This window comes from Amyelois transitella, chromosome 22 (assembly GCF_032362555.1).
Source record: "Amyelois transitella isolate CPQ chromosome 22, ilAmyTran1.1, whole genome shotgun sequence".
Taxonomy (NCBI): Eukaryota; Metazoa; Arthropoda; class Insecta; order Lepidoptera; family Pyralidae; genus Amyelois; species Amyelois transitella.
The window spans coordinates 3,801,899-3,823,147 of NC_083525.1; the positions used below are offsets into that span (position 1 = coordinate 3,801,899).

General features: G+C 35.7%; 1 protein-coding gene across 2 annotated transcripts in view; it reads left to right on the forward strand.

Moving 5' to 3' along the window:
- LOC106134191 (jmjC domain-containing histone demethylation protein 1) overlaps positions 1-11,351 on the forward strand; it is a 37,751-nt gene extending 26,400 nt beyond the window's left edge. For both annotated transcript variants that reach the window (XM_013334176.2, XM_013334177.2), the window contains exons 19-21: positions 3,436-3,724; positions 4,110-4,276; positions 7,181-11,351. In XM_013334176.2, coding sequence (XP_013189630.2) covers positions 3,436-3,724; positions 4,110-4,276; positions 7,181-7,298 — 574 coding nt within the window. In that variant the 3' untranslated portion in view covers positions 7,299-11,351. The remainder of the gene's footprint in view (positions 1-3,435; positions 3,725-4,109; positions 4,277-7,180) is intronic.
- Positions 11,352-21,249: the final 9,898 nt, after the last annotated feature.

Genomic DNA, 21,249 nt, shown 5'->3' on the forward strand with positions numbered 1-21,249 from the left:
TTTACTATATGCTCCTGCAGGGACGTGCTAAATACTACGATATCGTCCAAATAGACAAGACAGATGTTGTTAAGGTCTCTAAGGATATTATCCATAGCTCTTTGGAATGTGGATGGAGAATTCTTAAGACCCATGGGCATACGAAGAAATTCGTAATGGCCGCTTTCCACATTAAATGCTGTTTTGTGGATATCGTCAGGGTGCATCTCCACTTGGTAGAATCCACTAGCCAAATCCAGGGTGCTAAAATACTGACATTTACCAAGTTTGTCAAGTACGTCTGTTATATTCGGTATGGGGTATTTGTCGTCAATCGTTTTCTCGTTAACCTTGCGGAAGTCCACAACAAGACGCCATTTAACCTTGCCGGAGGCATCTGCCTTTTTGGGTACAATCCAAATAGGAGAGCTCCAAGCAGAGTCAGAAGGTCGTATAATGTTTTGCTCAAGCATCTTATTAATTTGGTCTCTGACCTCTTGTCTGTGGACGTAAGGATATCTGTAGGTTTTAGTATGTACTGGAATTTCATCAGTTGTTCGGATGCGATGTTTGACTTTATTGTTAAATGTTAATGTCTCTCCCTCAATATAAAATACGTCCGCGTACTTTGCGCAAAGATTTCGTAAATTAGCGAGTTCCTCTGGATTTAAATGATCCGTGCGGAGACGAGATAGTACGGCGTTAACTCGATCAGACGGAATCTCTATACCTTCACTTTCAATACAAAATAGTTCAGCTTCTACTGGACGATCCATTGAGAAAATAACGTCATTTGATGTAGGGTTAGTAACCTGTACCCAACCACGGTTACTTTTTACGGTAGTAAAGCAATTGGATACTAGGCAATTGCAAATAATTTGATCATTTATTAGCACTTCCCCATCTAGCGTATTAATAGGTACTCGGATCAACTTCGAAGAGTTAGCGGATATGATATCCTCGTATAGGTTAACATTACGAGAATCATACATCTCAATAGGTAACTGGGCATGCGGGGTTATTAACAATTTACGGTTAAGATCAATCTTACTAGCCCACTTCTCAAGTAAATCAAAACCTAGGAGTCCATCGAAGTAGTTGTGGAATTTATACACAAATAGATTTATATTACTATTTTCATTAAATTCAGAAAAACAAGGTAAAGTAATTGAATAATCATTCTTAGTAGTGCCGTGAACATTCGTTACTTCGAAGGGCTCGTAGTTTAGTGGTATATGATTATAAAATTTGCTAACTGCTTCCGGACTTATAAAAGACTGATTCGCCCCGGTGTCGATTAGAAACTTAAGTGGGGGATTTTTAATTTGTATGTATCCGAGTTGTCGCTGTATATGAAAATTTAATTCTATTTTGGTTTTTCTGATTTCGAAACCTTTTGAAAATTTTCGGCTTGCTCAGTGACTGTGTCATGGTCTACTTCCTCCACAACCGGAGTACTCTGATAAGAATATGGATCCTCGTAGTATCTTGGGTCCAGATACTGTTCATTATTATAATAGTATTCTTGTTCATAATCTGTGTAGTTATAATCATTGTAATCATTATAATAATCGAACTCGTTAAGGTTAACTTCGCGTGTTTTAAAATAATTACTCGGAGGAGGATTACCAAACTGTCTCCAATCACGACCCGAAGGTGGTAGAGGTTTTGACACAAAATGACTAACGCCGCTCATAGGCTTAGGTGTATTATTGGCATTAAATGAAGGTTGAAACTGAGGCCTAGGAGGTATTTTAAATACATTACTATTTGGGTTATAACCATGCAAGGGAGCACGCATCATTTGTTGAGTACGTGTTAAGCCGCGGGGTGGCTGGTTCATAGGCATGTTAGACCTCCACCCTTGTGTCTGAGGCTGTATTGGTTGCGGTCTATAAGGACCAGCCATGTTAAAAGGTGTAGGTTTTGATGGTCCCGGTATATTAGGAGCGTTAAACGGTGTAAATTTAGGAGTAAAATTATTTAAAGGCAAGTTAAATTGATTACTAGAATGTGCATGAGACCAGTCCTTTCTAGCAGGTCCACCATCATTGCGGTGTTGTAAATATAAGGTATTTAATTCCTCTTGTACGAATTCTAGAGCCTTTTCCATAGACTCTGGGCGCATGCACCGAATTCTAGATCCAAGAGGGTCTTTAAGGCCTCTCAAATAGGCTTGAAGGGTTAATTTTTTGTAAAGCGTTCGTTTAGCCTCGATCGTGGTAGGGACCGTCTCGTGAAGCGAGATAAAAGTCATTATCGTACTAAAAAGATTTTGGCATCTTTCGTAAAACTCCTGAGGACTACTGGACCCTTGAGTCTGCATGGATAAGTCACTGTATAAAGCGGTCTCATCTCGATGGTCAGCGAAATTATTAATTAACGCAGCTCTAACACCATTCCAGGTATCCGGGATACCATTAGCATTTATGTACCTCGCGGCGGGTCCCGTGACCTTATTTAAAATTCCGTTAAGGAGAGCTAGATTAGTTAACTCGTGACCCGGTTCAGCTCTAAAGTAAGTAAGTACCAATTGGTCACATAAACTAATAAATCGAGTTAGTATGTGCGGATTGCCATCGAATTCCGGCACTAATCTAAGAGATTTATAGATCATATCAACTTCGTTATTCGACATTTCGTTTGATTCTAAATTCCTATTCTCGTCTATTACTGCTAGCCTACTTCTATCTCTATTGCTAATATTTAATCTACTGGAACGGGATTCACTTGGATGAAAAATTTTGAAAGCTAAAATAAAACACACACAAAGAAAAATTAAAAGGCAAATATATCATGCATAGAGATTGAACAAGATATGAAAACGATATATTAAAATATATTAAAAGGATAGGTTTAGGAATGAAAATATATTAGAGGATTACTTAAAAGGTTAAGTGAGCAAGGACTTGAAAGATTCAAGGACTTACAGCATAGCTTTTTCTTGGACGAATCGATAGCTGGATTCACCTCTGGACTGCAGCGCCCGTAGATTCTTGAAGTCTCGATGAAGGCTTGAAAGCTCAACCAGTAGCGATTGGGAGCAACGTTTCGTAAAAACCGATCGCGCACTGGCTCGAGTTATCCTACCGACTGCGCCAATTATGTGGGCTACAACCGGAGGTCCCAAAAAAAAACCAAAGTTATTTGAAAAGATTTAATTTTAAAGTAAAAATTACATTTAGTTAATTATTTCTAAGACAATGACAATGATCGAAGTGTGAATCAAAAGTAACATGATTTCCGTATTTCCGATATTGCGAAGCCACCGTTGACGTCATAGCGAGTCACGCGCTGCACGTTATGCCGACGCTGCACCGCGGGCCGTGTGCAGTGTTGTTTTAGGTCAACGCTGCATCGGCGATCTTCATAGATTAGCACCGCGTAACAACTAGATAAAAAACTAACACAAAATAAATACAATAGATATCCAATTATTACTATTATTATTTTCAGGTTACTAGCGCGACTGCCGGCTCTCCGTTCCCTCTCACTGGCCGGATCCCCCGCCGAGGCAGCATTAGCATTACGTTCTTCTACTTGTCCACCACTCACCTCGTTAGATCTCTCATTCGCAAGATGTCTGGACGATGCCAAGTTAAGGGGGATCCTGGCGCCTCCAGAGAATTCCAGGCCCGGGGGAGGGGCAAGAACAGGGGCGGAACCTAGTCGATTGGCCGCATTGTCAGTGTTGAGGCTGCCTGGAACTGATATCACCGATGTCGCGATGAGATATGTTGTGCAGGTAAATAGGAATTAGTTGTTAGATATTATTTAAGAGTTTAAATAAAAATGACTGTTTGAGAATGATAATAATAAAAAAAAAGAAATTCTGCTCGAAAATTTTGCTGTGTATCCGTAAAGAACGTCTGTGCCAAGCTATATCTTCGTTGGCGCAGTGTGTACTCTGTTATAGAAATGAGGGTTGTTGAGGCGAGTCGCTGACCCTTACTCGCATTCTATTTTCTATTTTTAAATATAATTTCGAAAAAGTGGCCAGTATCACTACGTTCTTAAAATTAAAAAAAAAACATTTTGTTTTATTTTTATATATATACCTATATATTTTCAAAATATACATCGATCCAGTTTGATACTAATGCTTAATCTTTCCGTCTAATTATTCCCAGGCGTTACCCAAACTGTGCGAGCTGGACGCTTCCTCGTGCGCCCGACTGACGGACGCCGGCGCGGCGCAGCTGGCGCACCACGGGCTGCAGCGGCTGTCGCTGGCGGGCTGCCGGCTGCTCACCGAGTGCGCGCTCGACCACCTCGCGCGCTGCGACAACCTCGTCCGGTATGTGCTGCCGGCACGGTGCGAACTAGGCGCGTGTTCTGACAGACTAGGCCGCCCTAGCGAGCACGCCGTGGGCTGCAGCGGCTGTCTCCAGCGGGCTGACAGCTGCTGTTCTGTTCCTGCGAGGTTTGACAGACTGTGGGCCGCACTGGCTCGACATTCTGTGCGTTTAAAGCCGGATTTACATTACGAAACAAGTGTCATGCATGTAAAAACTAGTTTCGTGAAACAAATTGTAGTACCTACATGTGAAACTTGTATATTTTTATCACCTGTCCAACGTTGGTAAGCCATTTTTTGGCGCGTATTTGTCTGCTATCCAATAAAAAACCATACGTCCACTCTGTGCAGGCGCTGGCGTGACGCATTTATATCAAGAAATTACTTGCATGACATTTGTTTTACAAATAATAGTTTAAAAAAAACTAAAAAACTACGCTTTTATTGCTAATCAAACTAAAAAATAGAAAATAAAAATTAATGACAAAGGAATTCAGTAGTAGCAAGTCGAACAATCAGTTATAGTCAGTTGTAGTAGTAATTACCTCGGATTAAAATTATAACAAAATTAAATTTATAAACAAAACAATTTAAATCAGAGTAAAAAGCGTGGGGTGCATTTTACTTCATTTTCATAACTCTCTTGTCATAAATATATGCTTATAGAATGATTTTAATAATTACTACATCAGGCACCCCACGCTTTTTACTCTGATTTAAATTGTTTTGTTTATAAATTTAATTTTGTTATAATTTTAATCCGAGGTAATTACTACTACAACTGACTATAACTGATTGTTCGACTTGCTACTACTGAATTCCTTTGTCATTAATTTTTATTTTCTATTTTTTAGTTTGATTAGCAATAAAAGCGTAGTTTTTTAGTTTTTTTTAAACTATTATTTATTTTCTATTTTTTAGTTAGATTTGCAATAAAACGGGTAGTTTTCTAGTTTTTTTATACAATTATTTTTTGGAAGTTAACACTTCTGGTATAACTATCTTACTAGAAAAGACTTTCGCAACCATGCGCCCATCGCCGGAGGTTTTCACAACTAACTTTCTTAAAGTTATATGTGGCCTGATTGGATTAAATCTCATAATATTCTCATCATCATGATTCTTTTTAAGGCGATGGGCTTGCAACCTGTCACTATTTGAATCTCAATTCTATCTTAAAGCCAAATAGCTGAACGTGGCCTATCAGTCTTTACAAGACTGTTGGCTCTGTCTACCCCGCAAGGGATATAGACGTGATTATATGTATGTATGATGATTGTTAAACCCAGTTGAAAAGAATTTTATAGTGATAAATCACTGTTAATAATATTTTTGACTATCCAGCAAACGTAATAATTTTCGATTGTGGCCTTGCCAGGAATCAAACCACAAGATTAAGAGGCAGATTGATACAGGAACAAAAATATTTCAAACATACCTCCACTGCCTTTACAACCAGGAACGCAACAAAGTTTATCTGAAGACATCGTGGCACTTTTGTTGTAAAATCTGTCTTTCACAAAAACAAACACAAACTTGGGACTCCTATCTCAAATAATAAGGTACTTTTTACAGGAGTCCTATCTCAAAATATCTGCACAACACAGTAAACACAGTCAGAGTCCAATCTCAGATGATAAAATCACACGAATATCCGGAAGAACAAAGCTCGACTCAACGGAAGATTCCAAACTCCAAATAACGACAAGTTATCAGCACAAAACAAAGTGCAAATAGGTAAATACACAGGCACCGGTAAAAAACAACAGAAAGAAAGTTTACAGGTGTTCGAATCGAATTCAATCAAAACTTACTGCAAAACTTATTTGACATAAAAAACTGTCACTCATTTTCCAAACGAGTATTACAGTGTTGCTATTATAAATAGGCAAAAGATACCTAATGTTAATTCAAGAATTGCATTAATATGTTAAATACGTATTAAATATCGCAAAGTTCTGTAGGTAGTAACTTTATTCTTGTATTTTTGTAAATTTAGTTGTTCAATTTTCATTTATTACTTTTGTTTTATTACTTATATATTTTTTATTGTTTTAAAATATTCTACTAATTCTACTATGGTTTCTAATGGTAATTCTAAATGGAGCAATGCGATGAAATAAAGAAGCCTCAGGTTAATAGTAACATTATATGGAAATATATTACATCTCTTTTTGACTCATTATACGTCAGAACTTCTTGGTTTCTTGTATGGAGATTACTGGCACTGGTGCTATCTCTGTCTCTCTTACTCTCATACGAAGGATCTAAAAATGAATTTATTAATCCTGGCAGTTTTAATAAGGATAATGAGAAACTCTTATCAAAATATTGCATTGTCATCGGTCCTTGATACGTGTGCAAAGTTCCAAGTTGATCAGATGTTTAGAAATCAGTGAAAATTAAGCTCAAAGATTCCGTTACATACATACATACATACAACCCAAGCTAATAAAAGCGTAGTAAAAATATGCGCATAGCACAAAACTACTCCAGTGGCAGAAATGTATGCATGCATTGTAAAACTGAACGATTACACGTGAAATTACTGGTCAAATTAGTTTTATCAAACCAATTTCAAGCCACTAATTTCGTTATGTAAATCCGGCTTAATAGCAAAGAAACATGATATTGAAATTTTTTTCAGTATTTAGAATTAAATTAAAAATCGAAGATCCACAAAATGTCTACATACGTCTTTCAATAGGGTTGATACTGCTATCAATCTGATGATCTGCCTTGCTTCGAGTAAGTAGATTCAGAAGTTGTGAATCAACTTAAAACTTAAGTATTATTTGACTTACGTGATATAACATATATAGCTTGACTAGCCTTTCCATTAACAATCAATTATTTCACTGTACTTTTTAAATGGAAATGTCTAATGGCAACATTCTTCCACAGATTGGATCTCCGACACGTGCCTCTGGTGTCAACGCAAGCTGTCATAAAATTCGCCGCGAAATCCAAACACAACCTCCATGTAAAAGACGTCAAACTGGTCGAGCTAAGGAAGACTTGATCCGAGGAGGTATCCACGCCCGTGTCATAGACAATAGACTAGTGAAGTGGTGGGGAGATGACTGAAAAGGTCCGTTTTATTTTATAACTTGACCTACCTTACAGATTGTGATTGATAGACGTGTTACTAGTACTAACAAGCAGTGTTTTGTTATTTTTCGATTTAAAAATGGAATCCATGCTCATTGGCTGACGGTATACGGATCAAACGCCACTGAAGCGTTGCGTACACTTCAATGGCGTTTGATTTACAATCATATGCAGTTGAGTTACCGTATGATATAATATGAACGTGGGATGTCATACATTGTAACCGTAGATGTCAGCTAACAAAGATAAAAGTGTTTAACTGTACCCATTGAAGGATGATTAGAATTCTGTTAACGAACACTAATGATGAGTTGTTTAAGAATTTTATGAAAACGCCCAAGATATAAATTTTTGAGGGCACTTTTGTATGATCTCCTTTGGTTTCTTTTGTAAAATAAATTAGACAAGCCCCAATTTTGGGAACAGCGTTGACCATTTATTTTATACAGTACGAAATATGGTATAACTAATAATAACCAAATATTGACAATATTCATCTACAATTATATTAGGAGGTTCCATTTTACAAAGCGTATTGGCAGTTTTTACTTAATTTTTACTACAGTGACAACATATCAAAATGATATATTTCCTCACCACATTATTAATGTAGTTAATGAAACAAAGACTTGAGTAAGCCTATTATAATGTTGAGGTGATACGATTTATAAGATTAGTGAATAAAATACGTTTCGATATAGGCGAGTTTAAAAAAAGTTTTGGTAATTTTTAGTCCAATATTTGTGTGTGAGTTAGTTTTATTTCTCAAGTATTTTATCCTAATGTATCGCGAAACGGTACTTATTTTGAATTATAGTATAATTTTGGTAGCTTAAATCGCTAACCTTGTTTACAAGTTTTCTTATAAAAACCCATCACTTGATAACGGTGCGAGAAAACTAACACTAAATTAACCGCCTTAAAAATAAATATTATTTTAAACAAAGACTAAATTTGCCTAAGTTTACATGACCAGAAAGAGACAACAAGATATCTTAAAAATGTGTCTGTGGTTGCGACGATAAGGTCATTTAATTTTTGTAATACATAGTTTTAAATTTCTATTGTCCTGACAAGTTTCTAGTAACGCAATAATAGAAATAAGAAGTATTTGCACGTTCGGTAACTATCAAGGAGGCTTATTCCGTAATCAAGTGTTTTGGAGCCCTAAGGAATATGGTAGGCCTTCTCTAGTAAGTCGCAAAAGTGCAACTAACTCAAATATATTTCCCGTGCCAACAATTTCAGCACATTATTACTGCACAATCAATGAGTATATAAAAGTTATATATGTTAATTTTATTGCATGCTGTTGCATCATATTATATTTTATCGTTAGTTTTGTGTTAGACAAGCCGACTATGAGAGGCTTCAGTATTGACTGAAATTCTAAAAATAACAGTAAAAATGTGTTAGAAGTGGCTTAATGTCAGAATTATCTTGCGTTTTGATATAGCTGGCTCGAATTTGATTTTGCTTTTGTACTGAAAAAATACAATTTCAGAAGATTAAAAATAAATTATCTTAGTTGACCAGAAGTATAGTATACTTCGCCGTAATGCTGAATAATAAGTAATTTAATAAAATCTGGCATTAGTTCATCTAAAAAAAGTAAGCATAACCCAATGCTATTTAGTAGTCCGTCTTATTTACGGCTCTTTTCATTACCTTAATTTTCTAAAACAGATTGGTTTTTATTAGACAATAGCGCACTTTTGTCAAATCACCTCACTATCACTCAATTATGTGTGGCTATATGAAAGAAAACTATTAGGTGTAGCTATATGAAACACTAATTGCAGAACTATATTTTTGGCCAAGCTGAGTTGTAAACTCAAGATTGCTGTGATTCTTTTAAGAAAAAAAAGGACATTGGTAAATTCTTCTTATTCCAAGGTAATTTTGACCTAATCGCCCATATTCTAATGTATCAATTGAAATCACTTATTTTGTATATAACAAATTTATTTATTAAACACAGATTGATAAAGCATTATTTTATTTCATGACAATTCAAAATTGCTTAGGTTGTATTTTGTTTAGTTCTAGTCGCTTTATAGGTTAAGCTGTTACTATATTGTGTAAATAACTGTTTTTTTTTGGCGATTTTTCACGTGTAATTTCTTTAAGTATTGCAAAAACGTTGGCTTTCGCTCACCGTCGAAGATATGCTATTAAACTGATTCATTATCTACCAACTGTGGGGATCGTCCTACAGGTACATGCTACATAAATTGTACTGATTAACTTCTCGATCTGATATAGCATATTTTGTATTTTCTTGCAATTAGTGCTCGGTATTCAAATATGTTTATTCCCTTAATATTTTTGTTGTAGAAATCAGATGCATCTCAAACTCATTTACCAAATATGTATTCGTAATTATTGCGTTTATGCTATTTATTTCTCTGACTATTACAATATACACTGATAAAATTATACGTTTTGAAGACGCACACAATAGTCACAAATGCTTATTTTACAAATCGAACAGTTTTTTTTATTCGGTCATACAGGATTTTGTTTATGAATAAACGGAGCATAATGGGTTCGGAGCATAGACAATTAGAAACAGTACCAAAAACAAAAGGTTTTGCGTCCTCTCCTATTCTACACATTAACTTCTCCAACTAATTTCTTAACATCTAGACACATTGTCTCATCCAGTTCCGTTTGTTTTATATACAATGTCTTTGAATAACAACACCCAGCTGTACATAATCGAACAACTCATTGATAGTTTGTAAGCACACCGACTCTGGTCATTTGAAGCGGGGTCGGGGGGCCGCCTATAGTATTAGTTTATGCGCGGATTAGTGGGTTATGCCTACGCTTGTCGAATTATACAGATAATTGAAAAATATATTTTGATTATACCTACGTAAAGAAATGTTTTTATAAGTATTGCTAAAGGCATGTTTAGTAGTTTTTATAATAAATGAGTCTTTTCATTTCTACATAAACCGATATATAGAATGCAAGATATTTGTGATATCTTAAAGGTCAAAAGATCTACCTTTACTCATGAAATGTCACAATAAAAAAGGGTATTCTGTCAATATGTTTTTTCGACTAGCGCAAGTATAATATCACTGTGTATAACGTTGGCCGTTATCCCGTAACGTTTCCACTGATCCACTAGAGACTAATGTCTACAATAATTACTGAGCTAGTTTTAAGAATTGTGTGCCTCAGTGTATAGACAATTAGCAATAGAGAAGAATCGTTAATAAAATATATTAAATTAAATACAGTCATTAATCACACTATATCGAAAATGTGTGGCTGATGATTCTATTTGGTATATTGTAAGATAATTATAGATATTATTTAGTTTTTTAAGAGGCCTTGATGCGAGTTTTGATTTCGTTTCAAGGCAGTTTTCGTGAGTTCCCAACTGCCACCATTAAAACTTTTAGGTATATCATTTGACCAATTTTTAGTCATCGAATCGAAGTTATTACTTCAATACATTATAATGTTATAAGAATTTTGTTCTTTTAAAACTACCAAAATATTTCAAAATTTTCACATTGGGACAGCTATATTCATATAGACCATATAAAATTCTCCTTCAAATGGCATCCGAGAGGCTTTCGGAGGCCACTATATTACTATTACAACGAAATAAAATTCTATAACCATTAGTTAAAACCATCAGCAGTTTCATAGCGGATGCATCCCTTCTGATGATAAATATTTCATTTCATCAATGAGGACAAAATTTGTGATTTTGAAAATTTTAATGGCGGTGTTAGGGAGAATGTATTTAGTAGTTTTTGATAACTAGCTCGCATGTTGGCGGTCGTTGGCGGAAATGAAAGAAAGGTGATATTAAAGCCAATGGCTAGGTTAACGAAATAGGTAGCGATATTATTGTGAAATGACCCGTTTACAAGCAGTAACATTGTATCATTGGTTACCATAAGCACTTATAGTATTTGAAATAAATATTTACAATGAATTTTGTGTTTTCTATTTCATTCGAAACCCTTCAACCTCAATTCATCCTTCGGTTTCTAGTCTAGAATCATCTTGTTATGATAAGAGTAGTTCCTAGGCTAGAGTCCTAGATTTATCTAATTCATACTTATTTATTTATTTATTTATTAGGTACACAAAACAGTTTTACAACAAAACTTAATATAAATATAAACAATAGAAACATGGCCAGTTGTAAAACCAAAAACAAGTGTACTCAGCATGATTAACATTACCTATAGTACCTACTTAGGTACTTAGTAAAATGTGAGGACAGAAATATGGAGCATATTTAAACAAATACTTAATCTTAGACAAATGATTGATACACAATAAGCCAAGCGGAAGCAAGCCAATGTAAAAATCCATACTGGACAATCCATCCATAATATTATAAATGCAAAAGATTGTATGTCTGTTTTACAAAGTAGAATGATTTCTGCATTTATATTTTCTATAAGCAGTCGCCCGCGGCTCCGTCCGCGTGAAAAAAACGCTAAGTCTTCTGTACTCCAAAGTATGCAAATTATCACAGATAGTGGTTCAGTGGTTTTGGCGTGAAAGACTGACTGACTGTTAAAGCATAACAGACCTATCGCTTTCACGCAGTACATTCAGCTGAACCGCTTGAAACCATTTTGATTTTGTATAAATATACTTATCTACTCGTAGATATGAGATTAAAATATCTCAGAGGTTATTAAGTTAGGTAGAGGAACGAGAAAAAGTTAATTTTACGCGGACGGAGAGCTGGAAAAAAGCAAGTTATAAAAAAACCTTCTGTTACAGTAAGTTTCTTGCCCTTGTTGCTACCAATCTACAGTTAGTAGGAACAACGATAAGTTATGTTAATAATCGTTGTTACACTAATAGAGACGAAATATCGTAAATATTTATCTTTCTATATTGCCTTGAAATTGAAAACAAGGTAATCGATTTCCCTCGAAAGATGTAGGCTGGTGTCTTTATATCTCAACAGGCAGTCCCCTTCCAAGACGAGAGGCGTCGAGATTAGCTCAGAATCCAATTACATTTTCCAAATTTCCCATTTTTCCCTCGCCACGAGTTCAAAGCTCACGGAAAATTATTTTCTTCACCCCTGAGAAATGAAAAATAAACGTTGTCGCGCTTGGAGACGCGTCGAGGAAAAATAACCTTAACGGCTCTGTGTGAGTGAAAGAAAAGATAACGAATTGACCTGGTGCGAGTGAGATGGTTAATAGCACTACCTCGAGGGGATTTGTCAAATGCTGCCTCCACGGCCCGACCTCCGTGATCGTATTTATTTTTTTATAAAAAGAGGCTGGAACTTCAATTGCAAATGAAAACTGGCTTGGTGCAATCTCGCAACGCAACTAAGTCCCATGTTCTTAAGTAGCAAATAGGTAAAGTTTCTTTATTGTGTTTAATAACACATTAAGAAGATTAATATTTATTTTTTTCAACTTTATGCAAATGTAAGACAACAGGTAGACTTAATGCTACAAGGCATTCTCTATCTGCCAGTCGACCCTAAATATTATAAAGTATCTAGATATATAGTTGAAGATCTGTAATCATTTTTATTAAAATAATGAAAATATTATTTGTCATCAAGAATTCATACCTAGGTATATAGGAAATTTAAAGTAAGTATCTAATACATGTTTGGTTTGCTATGTAAGAAATGTGTATTGTATTAAAAATGTGAATATTATCACGTTGTTTTGGTAAAGTAGGTATATACATACGCTTTTATTAAATTAAGTAGGTACCTACTTATCTCTCTCGTCTCATTTATAGATACCTATAATAATGAATAAGTAAATATACAAACTACAGCTAAACGTGGCCTTCAGTCTTTTCAAGGCTGTTGGTTTAGTCTACCGCGTAAGGGACATATTCGCGATTATATGTATGTAAGTACGTATGTTTAAACTGTATCGTTCCTTCATTCTGCTTCCCTTCCAGTAGTGCACCACGTGTCCGCAAAACGACAGATGGTCAACTGCTTTCCTCACTTTCCGACAAAATGGCAATAGAATTTTGATGAGATATCATTATTTCGCTCAATATATGATTTAGAAATATAACAGATTTCTGCGAATAATAATCCTGCTACTTGATTATCAATAGAACTTTGGTATTGTGGCTGGCTCAGGGCTTATTATTTTTGTATTACATTAAGCCATACTTTAACTTAATAAAAGTGACGGCATTCCATCCATATTCATTAAAAATATTCTTAAGAATAATTGTACTTAAAAAACTGACATACATACATATAATCACGTCTATATCCCTTGCGGGGTAGACAGAGCCAACAGTCCTGAAGAGACTGAAGGCCACGTTCAGCTATTTGGCTTAATGATAGAATTGATATTTTTTAAAAACCTGATGATGTTTTAAATAGACGTTTTGTTACATGGGCGCTTAGCTAGGTAGCCTGATTGCTCATTTTTCAGACTCAGACTTTAAGACTCATTACATTTTTGATCGGAAGAACTTAAGACTATGTAGGCCCTTCCCCTTATAACTCTACTACTCTAGTGTATGAATGTTGATTGCACTTACTTTGAGTCTAATGTACCTATTTATATTTATTTTTTATTGATTGAAACCTCCAACGTATCTAGGTTTAAGCTTTTTATGTGCAAAATTTTGTAATATTGCATATTAGTTTGAAAACTAACCGTTACTCTTAAGGTGAGGGAAAGCAACGTGGAAACACGTTCAGGGAACTAGATGTGTAACCTGACTCAACCAATTCAGGATCCTGGTCAAACGCATACCCTGGGCTCCTGTCCAGAGTGGTGGGGATGCAACCGGGACTAAAGCCTGAGGAAAGAAGATTTTTTAATAAAGAATATTATATAAAACAGGACACTGACTGATTGATTGAAGATCAAAACACAGTCCAAACCGCTGGGTCTAAAGATTTGAAACTTGGCATGAAAGTGGCTTCCTTTTGTTGTCTAGGGTTCCTACATTAAGAAAAGTTACGAAAATTTAGAGAATTTTTCATTATACGCGGCCAAAACCGCGCGCTTATGCTTCTTCATTACGAGTAACAGATACTTGTATAATTTCAGTTGTAATTTGTATACTCTTTTTAAAGAGAAACCAGTACAATGTAAGCTTATCTATTAAACAAGATAATCACCATTTGAATTGAACATGCTAAAGCCGGGTGCACACTACGTTGTATCAAACCGCACGTGATAAGGGATGGTTAGAGCTGCGTGCGCCGGGCGTCGACACCTCGCGTGCCTGCCAATCAGTGTAGACAAGACCCAAGGGTACAGGCGAAAACACAATCGTTTAGGTTTTATTTAAAGACTTAAGACAAGAAACAATAATAAAATATTAATAACACAAATTAAAACTAAGTATAAATCGTTTAAAATTTAAAACTTCTTACAAAGGAACAGATGGAACTGAAGTTTTTCGAGACTTCTGTCTCTGTTTACCCCGTTATTTTCTTCTGGTCTTGAAGCGAAGAAGTATGTTCTATCTGCTGCTCTTATATGCAAGTCAATAAAGAAAAAGATTAATATAATGGGCTAGCAATTTATCCTACTGCCACTATTTGAATCTCAATTCCATTGTGGCGACATCTCTACGCCACTCGTCACAACATCCAATCTCACAACAACTGTCAATCATCGCGAAGAAATTGACGCGCTCTACCAATAGCAGCGAAGAATCTAAATCGCGATTTCAGAGATTTCACGGATTGGAGCTATATATACAACCTCCGACACAACATCGTCGGAGCCGCGGTTCCCCAGGCATAACACCTGGCCTGGCGGAAGATCTTCCCTTTGGTGGCGGTCGAGCCGAATCATCGCTCCCGCTACACCATCAATGGCTTACAGCTTAACGTGGCCTTTAAGTCTACTTTTTAGATAAAAACGTGATTATGTGTATGTACGTACAAAAATAGGTTCCAATACGGGTGGTATTCCAGATAATTCTGAAATGAATAAGATTTTTGTGCCCGACAGTACAGTCATGTGTCAGACGTGCGAATCAGTGGTTACGGTTAGCGTCGCGTGCCGCCGTCGATGGCTGCCCTACAGCACAGGCTAAAGGTTAGCCTTTTACTGGAAAAGTTTTCGACACTCGATGTCAAAATACGGCCTTTTCTATGGTGTTCGGCGTAAAACAAGTGCACTCTTAACAAACTCAGAAATTTTAATATGTGCTAATTTTCTATGATTTTATCACAAGTCCTACCATAAACTAGTAGAGTGTTTTCCGGCAGAGTAAATTAATCTGTCCATTACCTTAAGTCGATGTCGCAGAAAATATCTAGAGGACAAAATCACTAATAACTAAGTGTCAATTCTAACAAGGATTGTCCTTCTGTCTTCTAAGGTGTTCTGTTGTCGTTTGCAGGTCTTAAGACTTAGAACGAACGGAACAGAATGCAAATCTTTTAAGTAAGGTGTCCCTTTCTGCTGTCGTTGGCAGAGTCTATGCTTTGGAACGAATTAAACAGGATGCAATCAGGAATAAGCTTTGAAGACGTAAAGAGTGGTTTTTGAGGAGCTTATACGAAATTACCTACGGTTATAAAAATTATAGTAAATTTGGTTTGCTAGTACCTAATTGAAAAATTTGGGATTGACGAACATAAATCTTTATAGGTACCTAAGTACAACAATAACAGAAATTAATGCGCGCCGAATCTGTTATGAGTGACATATCATACAACATTAGTGTACGATTAGTGCTTTCTATTCTCACAAAAATATATCAGGTCTGATATGATACCAGTCTTTCGATTCTTAATTACATACCCTTGTTTTACGCTAGAGGTTAACCTTAAGCGTTAACCCCTAATGCTACATAGCGTTTTGGGAAATATAAAATATGTATAAGGCAGTGGATCGAATGAGCTGCGATCGGCACATGTGTCATTGATGATAGATGCGGTTGACGCGACCCCTGTGCGCTAATAGAGGGTGCAATTAAATGGACGGCTAAGAAAATTGCCATTTTTTACAAAAACATACAAATAATTACGTCTTTATCACTTACGGGCTAGATAAAGCCAACAAGATCTCGCAAAGACTAAATGGCCATATTCAGCTGTAAAGCTTAATGATGGAATTGTCATTTAAACAGTGACAGGTTGCTAGCCCATCGCCTAAAAGAAGAATATCAAGTTTTCAGTTTTGATTTTGCAAAGTAATTACAAAAAATATGGTAAATTGATGCAATGCAATGCAATTTTATCTTTTGAGCTGATTTTCATAATACTTATCCTTTAGTTACCAATAACTCCTTTTATCCGTAATTGCTACGTGCACTCGTTTATTTTTTACAAATTACTCTGTTTCATTAATTATTTAGTTATCATGCAGCTAAGAACCGCCTCGGTAAACAAGGCATTTGATGTTAACCTTCTTGCCATTAACTGTACTACCCGTTATCTGTAATTTAGGGAAAATATTAAATAAAAAAGTGATCAGATGTGTTCTGGATTCAAATATGATAGCCGGAAAACTTGACACATTCGTTTGAATAATCTTAGCTTGTTACATTTTAGCGCACCTTATTTCGGCGCACGTCCCGCGCGGGTGTTAGAGTATTCCCTGAAGTTATTATGACCCAGTGAACCGGGTAACGAACCGGCTCCCCAGCCACTGTAAATAATACATTACTCTTATCAGCAGCACGTGACAAGTGGGGCTTAATGATGTACGGCGAGATTTGCAAATATGAAGAAATTAACTGATAGTAGGTAAAGATATTTTAAATATTACATACTCAGTTTCGCACTCATACGAATTTTCAAATAATAGTCCTGGTGGTTTTGTTGGTCTCTGTGGCAAATAACATTAAAATCAGTCCAGGACCTCATATCTCGAGGCATAGCGGCGGAAATTGGTACAAGGAACACGCAAAGATGGCAGAGTAAAAAAATGTGCGTTTTTGAGTAAGTACCCAATAAAGTAATAAGTGGGTAGCACAAAACTTATAGATCCATTAATAAGTCTAGACAAGTCATCAAATAAAATAAATCACTTTTTAACTAAATTCTATTGAGAACTGCCCTCGCCCTAACCGGTTATAACCAGACACAACTGGCTATGATTAACAGCGTATTCCCAAGGCGGGACTCTTTGCACTGCTTGCCACGTTTAATTTAAGGGTCACTAATGTGATAGCGGTTTTGTAAATACGAAATTACTAGATTACACTCGTGTAAACTATTGTCACGAACGATTGTCAGGGAGTTTATTTAAGTAAATTTTCGTTATAATAGATGGTAAGTAGGTCCATTTTTTTAAGTAGGTACCTACCTAGTGCGATAAAAGTTAATTATTTTTAAAAATCCTGTTTTAAATATTTTAACAAATAAAGCCATGACAAAACGGAAAAAATATTAGAAAAACAGATGTCATATGTCATGAATTACTTTTGCTGTTAAACCAAAAGGATCAGACTAAAAGATAAATTTTTTGTACGATTTTTTTAAGTTTATCTATCGATGTCACGGATGTTTAACTCATTCGCTTTGGATTTTACCTATAATATAAGCTACAAGTCAAGTGTATGTAAGAAGTTATGTACTTACCTACTTTGGGTGCCAAACTGTCACATTGGGGAAGGACGATTAATAAACCTCTTTTTAAAATTATCTTCCCATATTAAGCTGTACCAATTTGCGAAATCAATCAATAAGTAACCGTTTATTATACGTACTCGTAGTTTCCATTTCACAATAAGTGGAAAGAACATGACACTCTTGTTATCATACAGATGATATGCGGACTGGCCATCTCTAAATCTATGACATTCTATATTTAAATTTTTAAACCAATCGAAAACATTAGATAGTAAATATAATTTTATCTTCACGTCTCGCCTCATCTAAAGTTTGAGCAACCGATTCGAAACTTACACGACGAAATTGCAAAAACGATAAAAATCAGCGGGTATTGTGACCACACTTCAACCCGGACGGGACACATGTCCTGGATCCTCGGGATCGTATGTACATAATGAAATGAGTGCAATATGCGCCCCGGTCTCTGGAGACAACGGATTCATTGACACGTTAAACTTAGAATATTTGATATGGCATTTTTTCAGGTATCTAAGTTCGGTTGACGCTGTAGGCTGAAGAAATTTTTTTTTATCATAGTGTTATGATAAAAAAATAAGATAAAAACTTTTGTTGTCAGCCTGGATGTAATAAAATGTAAAGCGTCTTTGTAGGTGTTGCACCACGTTGGGCGCCAAAGAAGTCTCATCTGTTATCTTCGTAATTTTGCATTTTCTAAAAAGATAACAATATTACTTCTATTAACATGTAAGGCATATTTGATAAGCAAATCCTAATACTACCAACTGAAAGAGCTGCCAATGAAAAAATATCAAATAATGCGACACTCATCCTATTAGTATTATGAAATAAAACGACATTGTCGTATAAAAGTTGCTGGAAATCCTAAAATTCAACTTTAAACACATAGTAATTTCTTTGGTTTCGAATAAAATCAGTGCACTTTCATACATCGGTGTGAGTCCCAGGAGATAGCCCCGTGCCCGAGCCCCCGGTCCCAAAGCCCCCGAAGGCTCAAGTGTTTGCCGTCGCACTGGTGTCGCTTTGTTTACTCGCTATCTATTTTTTACGAGTTTGTTTAGATGTTGTTTAATTTGGAAACTTGATAACTTTAATGACAGTCACGTTATATTTAAGAGTTCATGTAGGGAAGGTAGTTTACGACTTTATGGAAAAGGAAAGAAAGTTTTATAAGTAAGGTTAGAAACAAGTAACTTATATAATACTTACCACCTCTAAAATTTTTTCCGTAAGGAAAGATATCAAATTTGTTGCAAAATTTAGGTAAAAAATTTTGGTTTCGAGTGTTTTTTGAAAACTAAATACTATGATTATTAAGGTACTCGTAGAGACTAGGCACACCATCAGAAATATGAAGTGTTTAATTTAAATCTAACTATAATATGGATAAAAAACGACGCTTTTAAAAGTCATTCGAAATGGAAAACCTTAAAAATGCAACGCAATAAAAAGAACAAATACGAAACGAACATCGTGGGATATGCAAATAGAAGAGCTAGAATTTCGCATTTATAATTCAAATTCAACCTAACTTAGCGAATTTCCACCCTCAACCCGCACACAATTGACGTTTCGCCCGCGACCCTCGCATTTATGCGCGCGACGTGAATGCCGCTCCTAATCTTAGTCACGTGACACACACGTGCACTTCTCCTGCACACGACACCAAACACGACCAGCCTACGGAACAGAATTTTCATCTAAAATTCAACCACCCCGAACGCAACCTTAATCTCTTTACACTAACGTCAAAACCTACTTGTCAATTTTTGGCCGTTACTTCCAATAAAAATGGCGACCTGTAAAAAGCGTGTCCTTTATCATAACTGATTGGATAATCTGTGTTCAAACGCTATAGTACATCGTATCGGAAACAGAAATATAAGCCCCAATCAGCCCCAATGTCCTGATTAAGTTTTCTGGTACGGGGCGTGGCATGCAACAAAATTACAGTGATTTTTTGATGTCAATATTGGGTTTCTTTTGTCCTTTCCCGATTTTTGCTCAAATCTGCCAAAAATGTTTCTATCTAATTATTAGCTTTGTTCCTTATTTGGGGACATTTGTAATAAAATAGGGGATTACGTAAACAGATTTGTTCGTAATAGTTATTTTTGGATTAATGTTTGTTTCTAAAGCAAAGAACCAGTTTTGGATATGTTAAATGGTTTTTGTGTATTGTGTTTGACACATAGTACTAGTTTCGAAATAACATTTATTTATTTATAATAGGTATAGGTACATGAAGGGTATCTCAATAATGAAATTATTTAATATTATTTGTTAAAAACTTGAAGTAAGTGCGTCACGGACCTTTTTCTCTCCAACAAAATTTATATACTTAACTAGTAAGGCAAGATGCTGCTGCAAAATTCATCTTTCATTTATTTATTCATAAGTAAAAGTAATCATCTCCATTCTTCTTAATGAAGCAATAGTTTAATATAGTAAGTACCTATTTAAAAAAACGTGATCTCATAAAAATGAAAAAAACCGGAATTGTTAGTATTTTCACAAATATGAAACTGTTTGACCCCCGCATATAGATGAGGTATTTCCCGCGCGGGGGCGCCACCTGATCACGTATTCATGGGGGCGATCATCGACGCTAAAACTGCAAGGAGCTAGGAAGAAATTGTGTTTATTTTAAAATAAATTTAAAAAATCTGAGGAACAAATTTAAGAATGTCAAAATTGGAGTAGAAATTTTGAAAAAAATCGTTCTTTCTCGGGGAGACAGCAGATTATTTCCCACAATACCTACCTGCATACTTTTTTCACTTTAGGGTAAGTAGTAGGTACTATTGATTAGATTTCGCCACGCCGTCGTCGATTTGATCAAAGACACCTTCGCTTACACCGGGAAAGTTGAAATTCCGACGACGTTCAGATTATATGTTACCGGAAAATAGCAAGAATCGTTAATAGATCAATTTTCTAGGTAGTTGATCAACTTTCGAAATATAACAAACGGTATTTGAAATGTATTATTTAACGCAATGAATTTTAGCTTTACGGCAGGAATTTAATAATTTACGATTTTGACACAAGTAAAATCATCCACAAATGGGCCAATCGTTGGCATACACATTAATTGTATATTTGCTTAGTGAACTTACCTTCTCTCATCCTCTCGCCATGGCCAAACCACTTAAACATTCTCTTTTCTATTTCTGTCACTATTTTTTCTTTCGCATCACAACCAACCATCCCTTGCAGGGTATACAGAGCCAACAGTCTTGAAAAGACTAATACGCCACTTTCAGCTATTTGGCTTAATGATAGAATTGGGATTCAAACA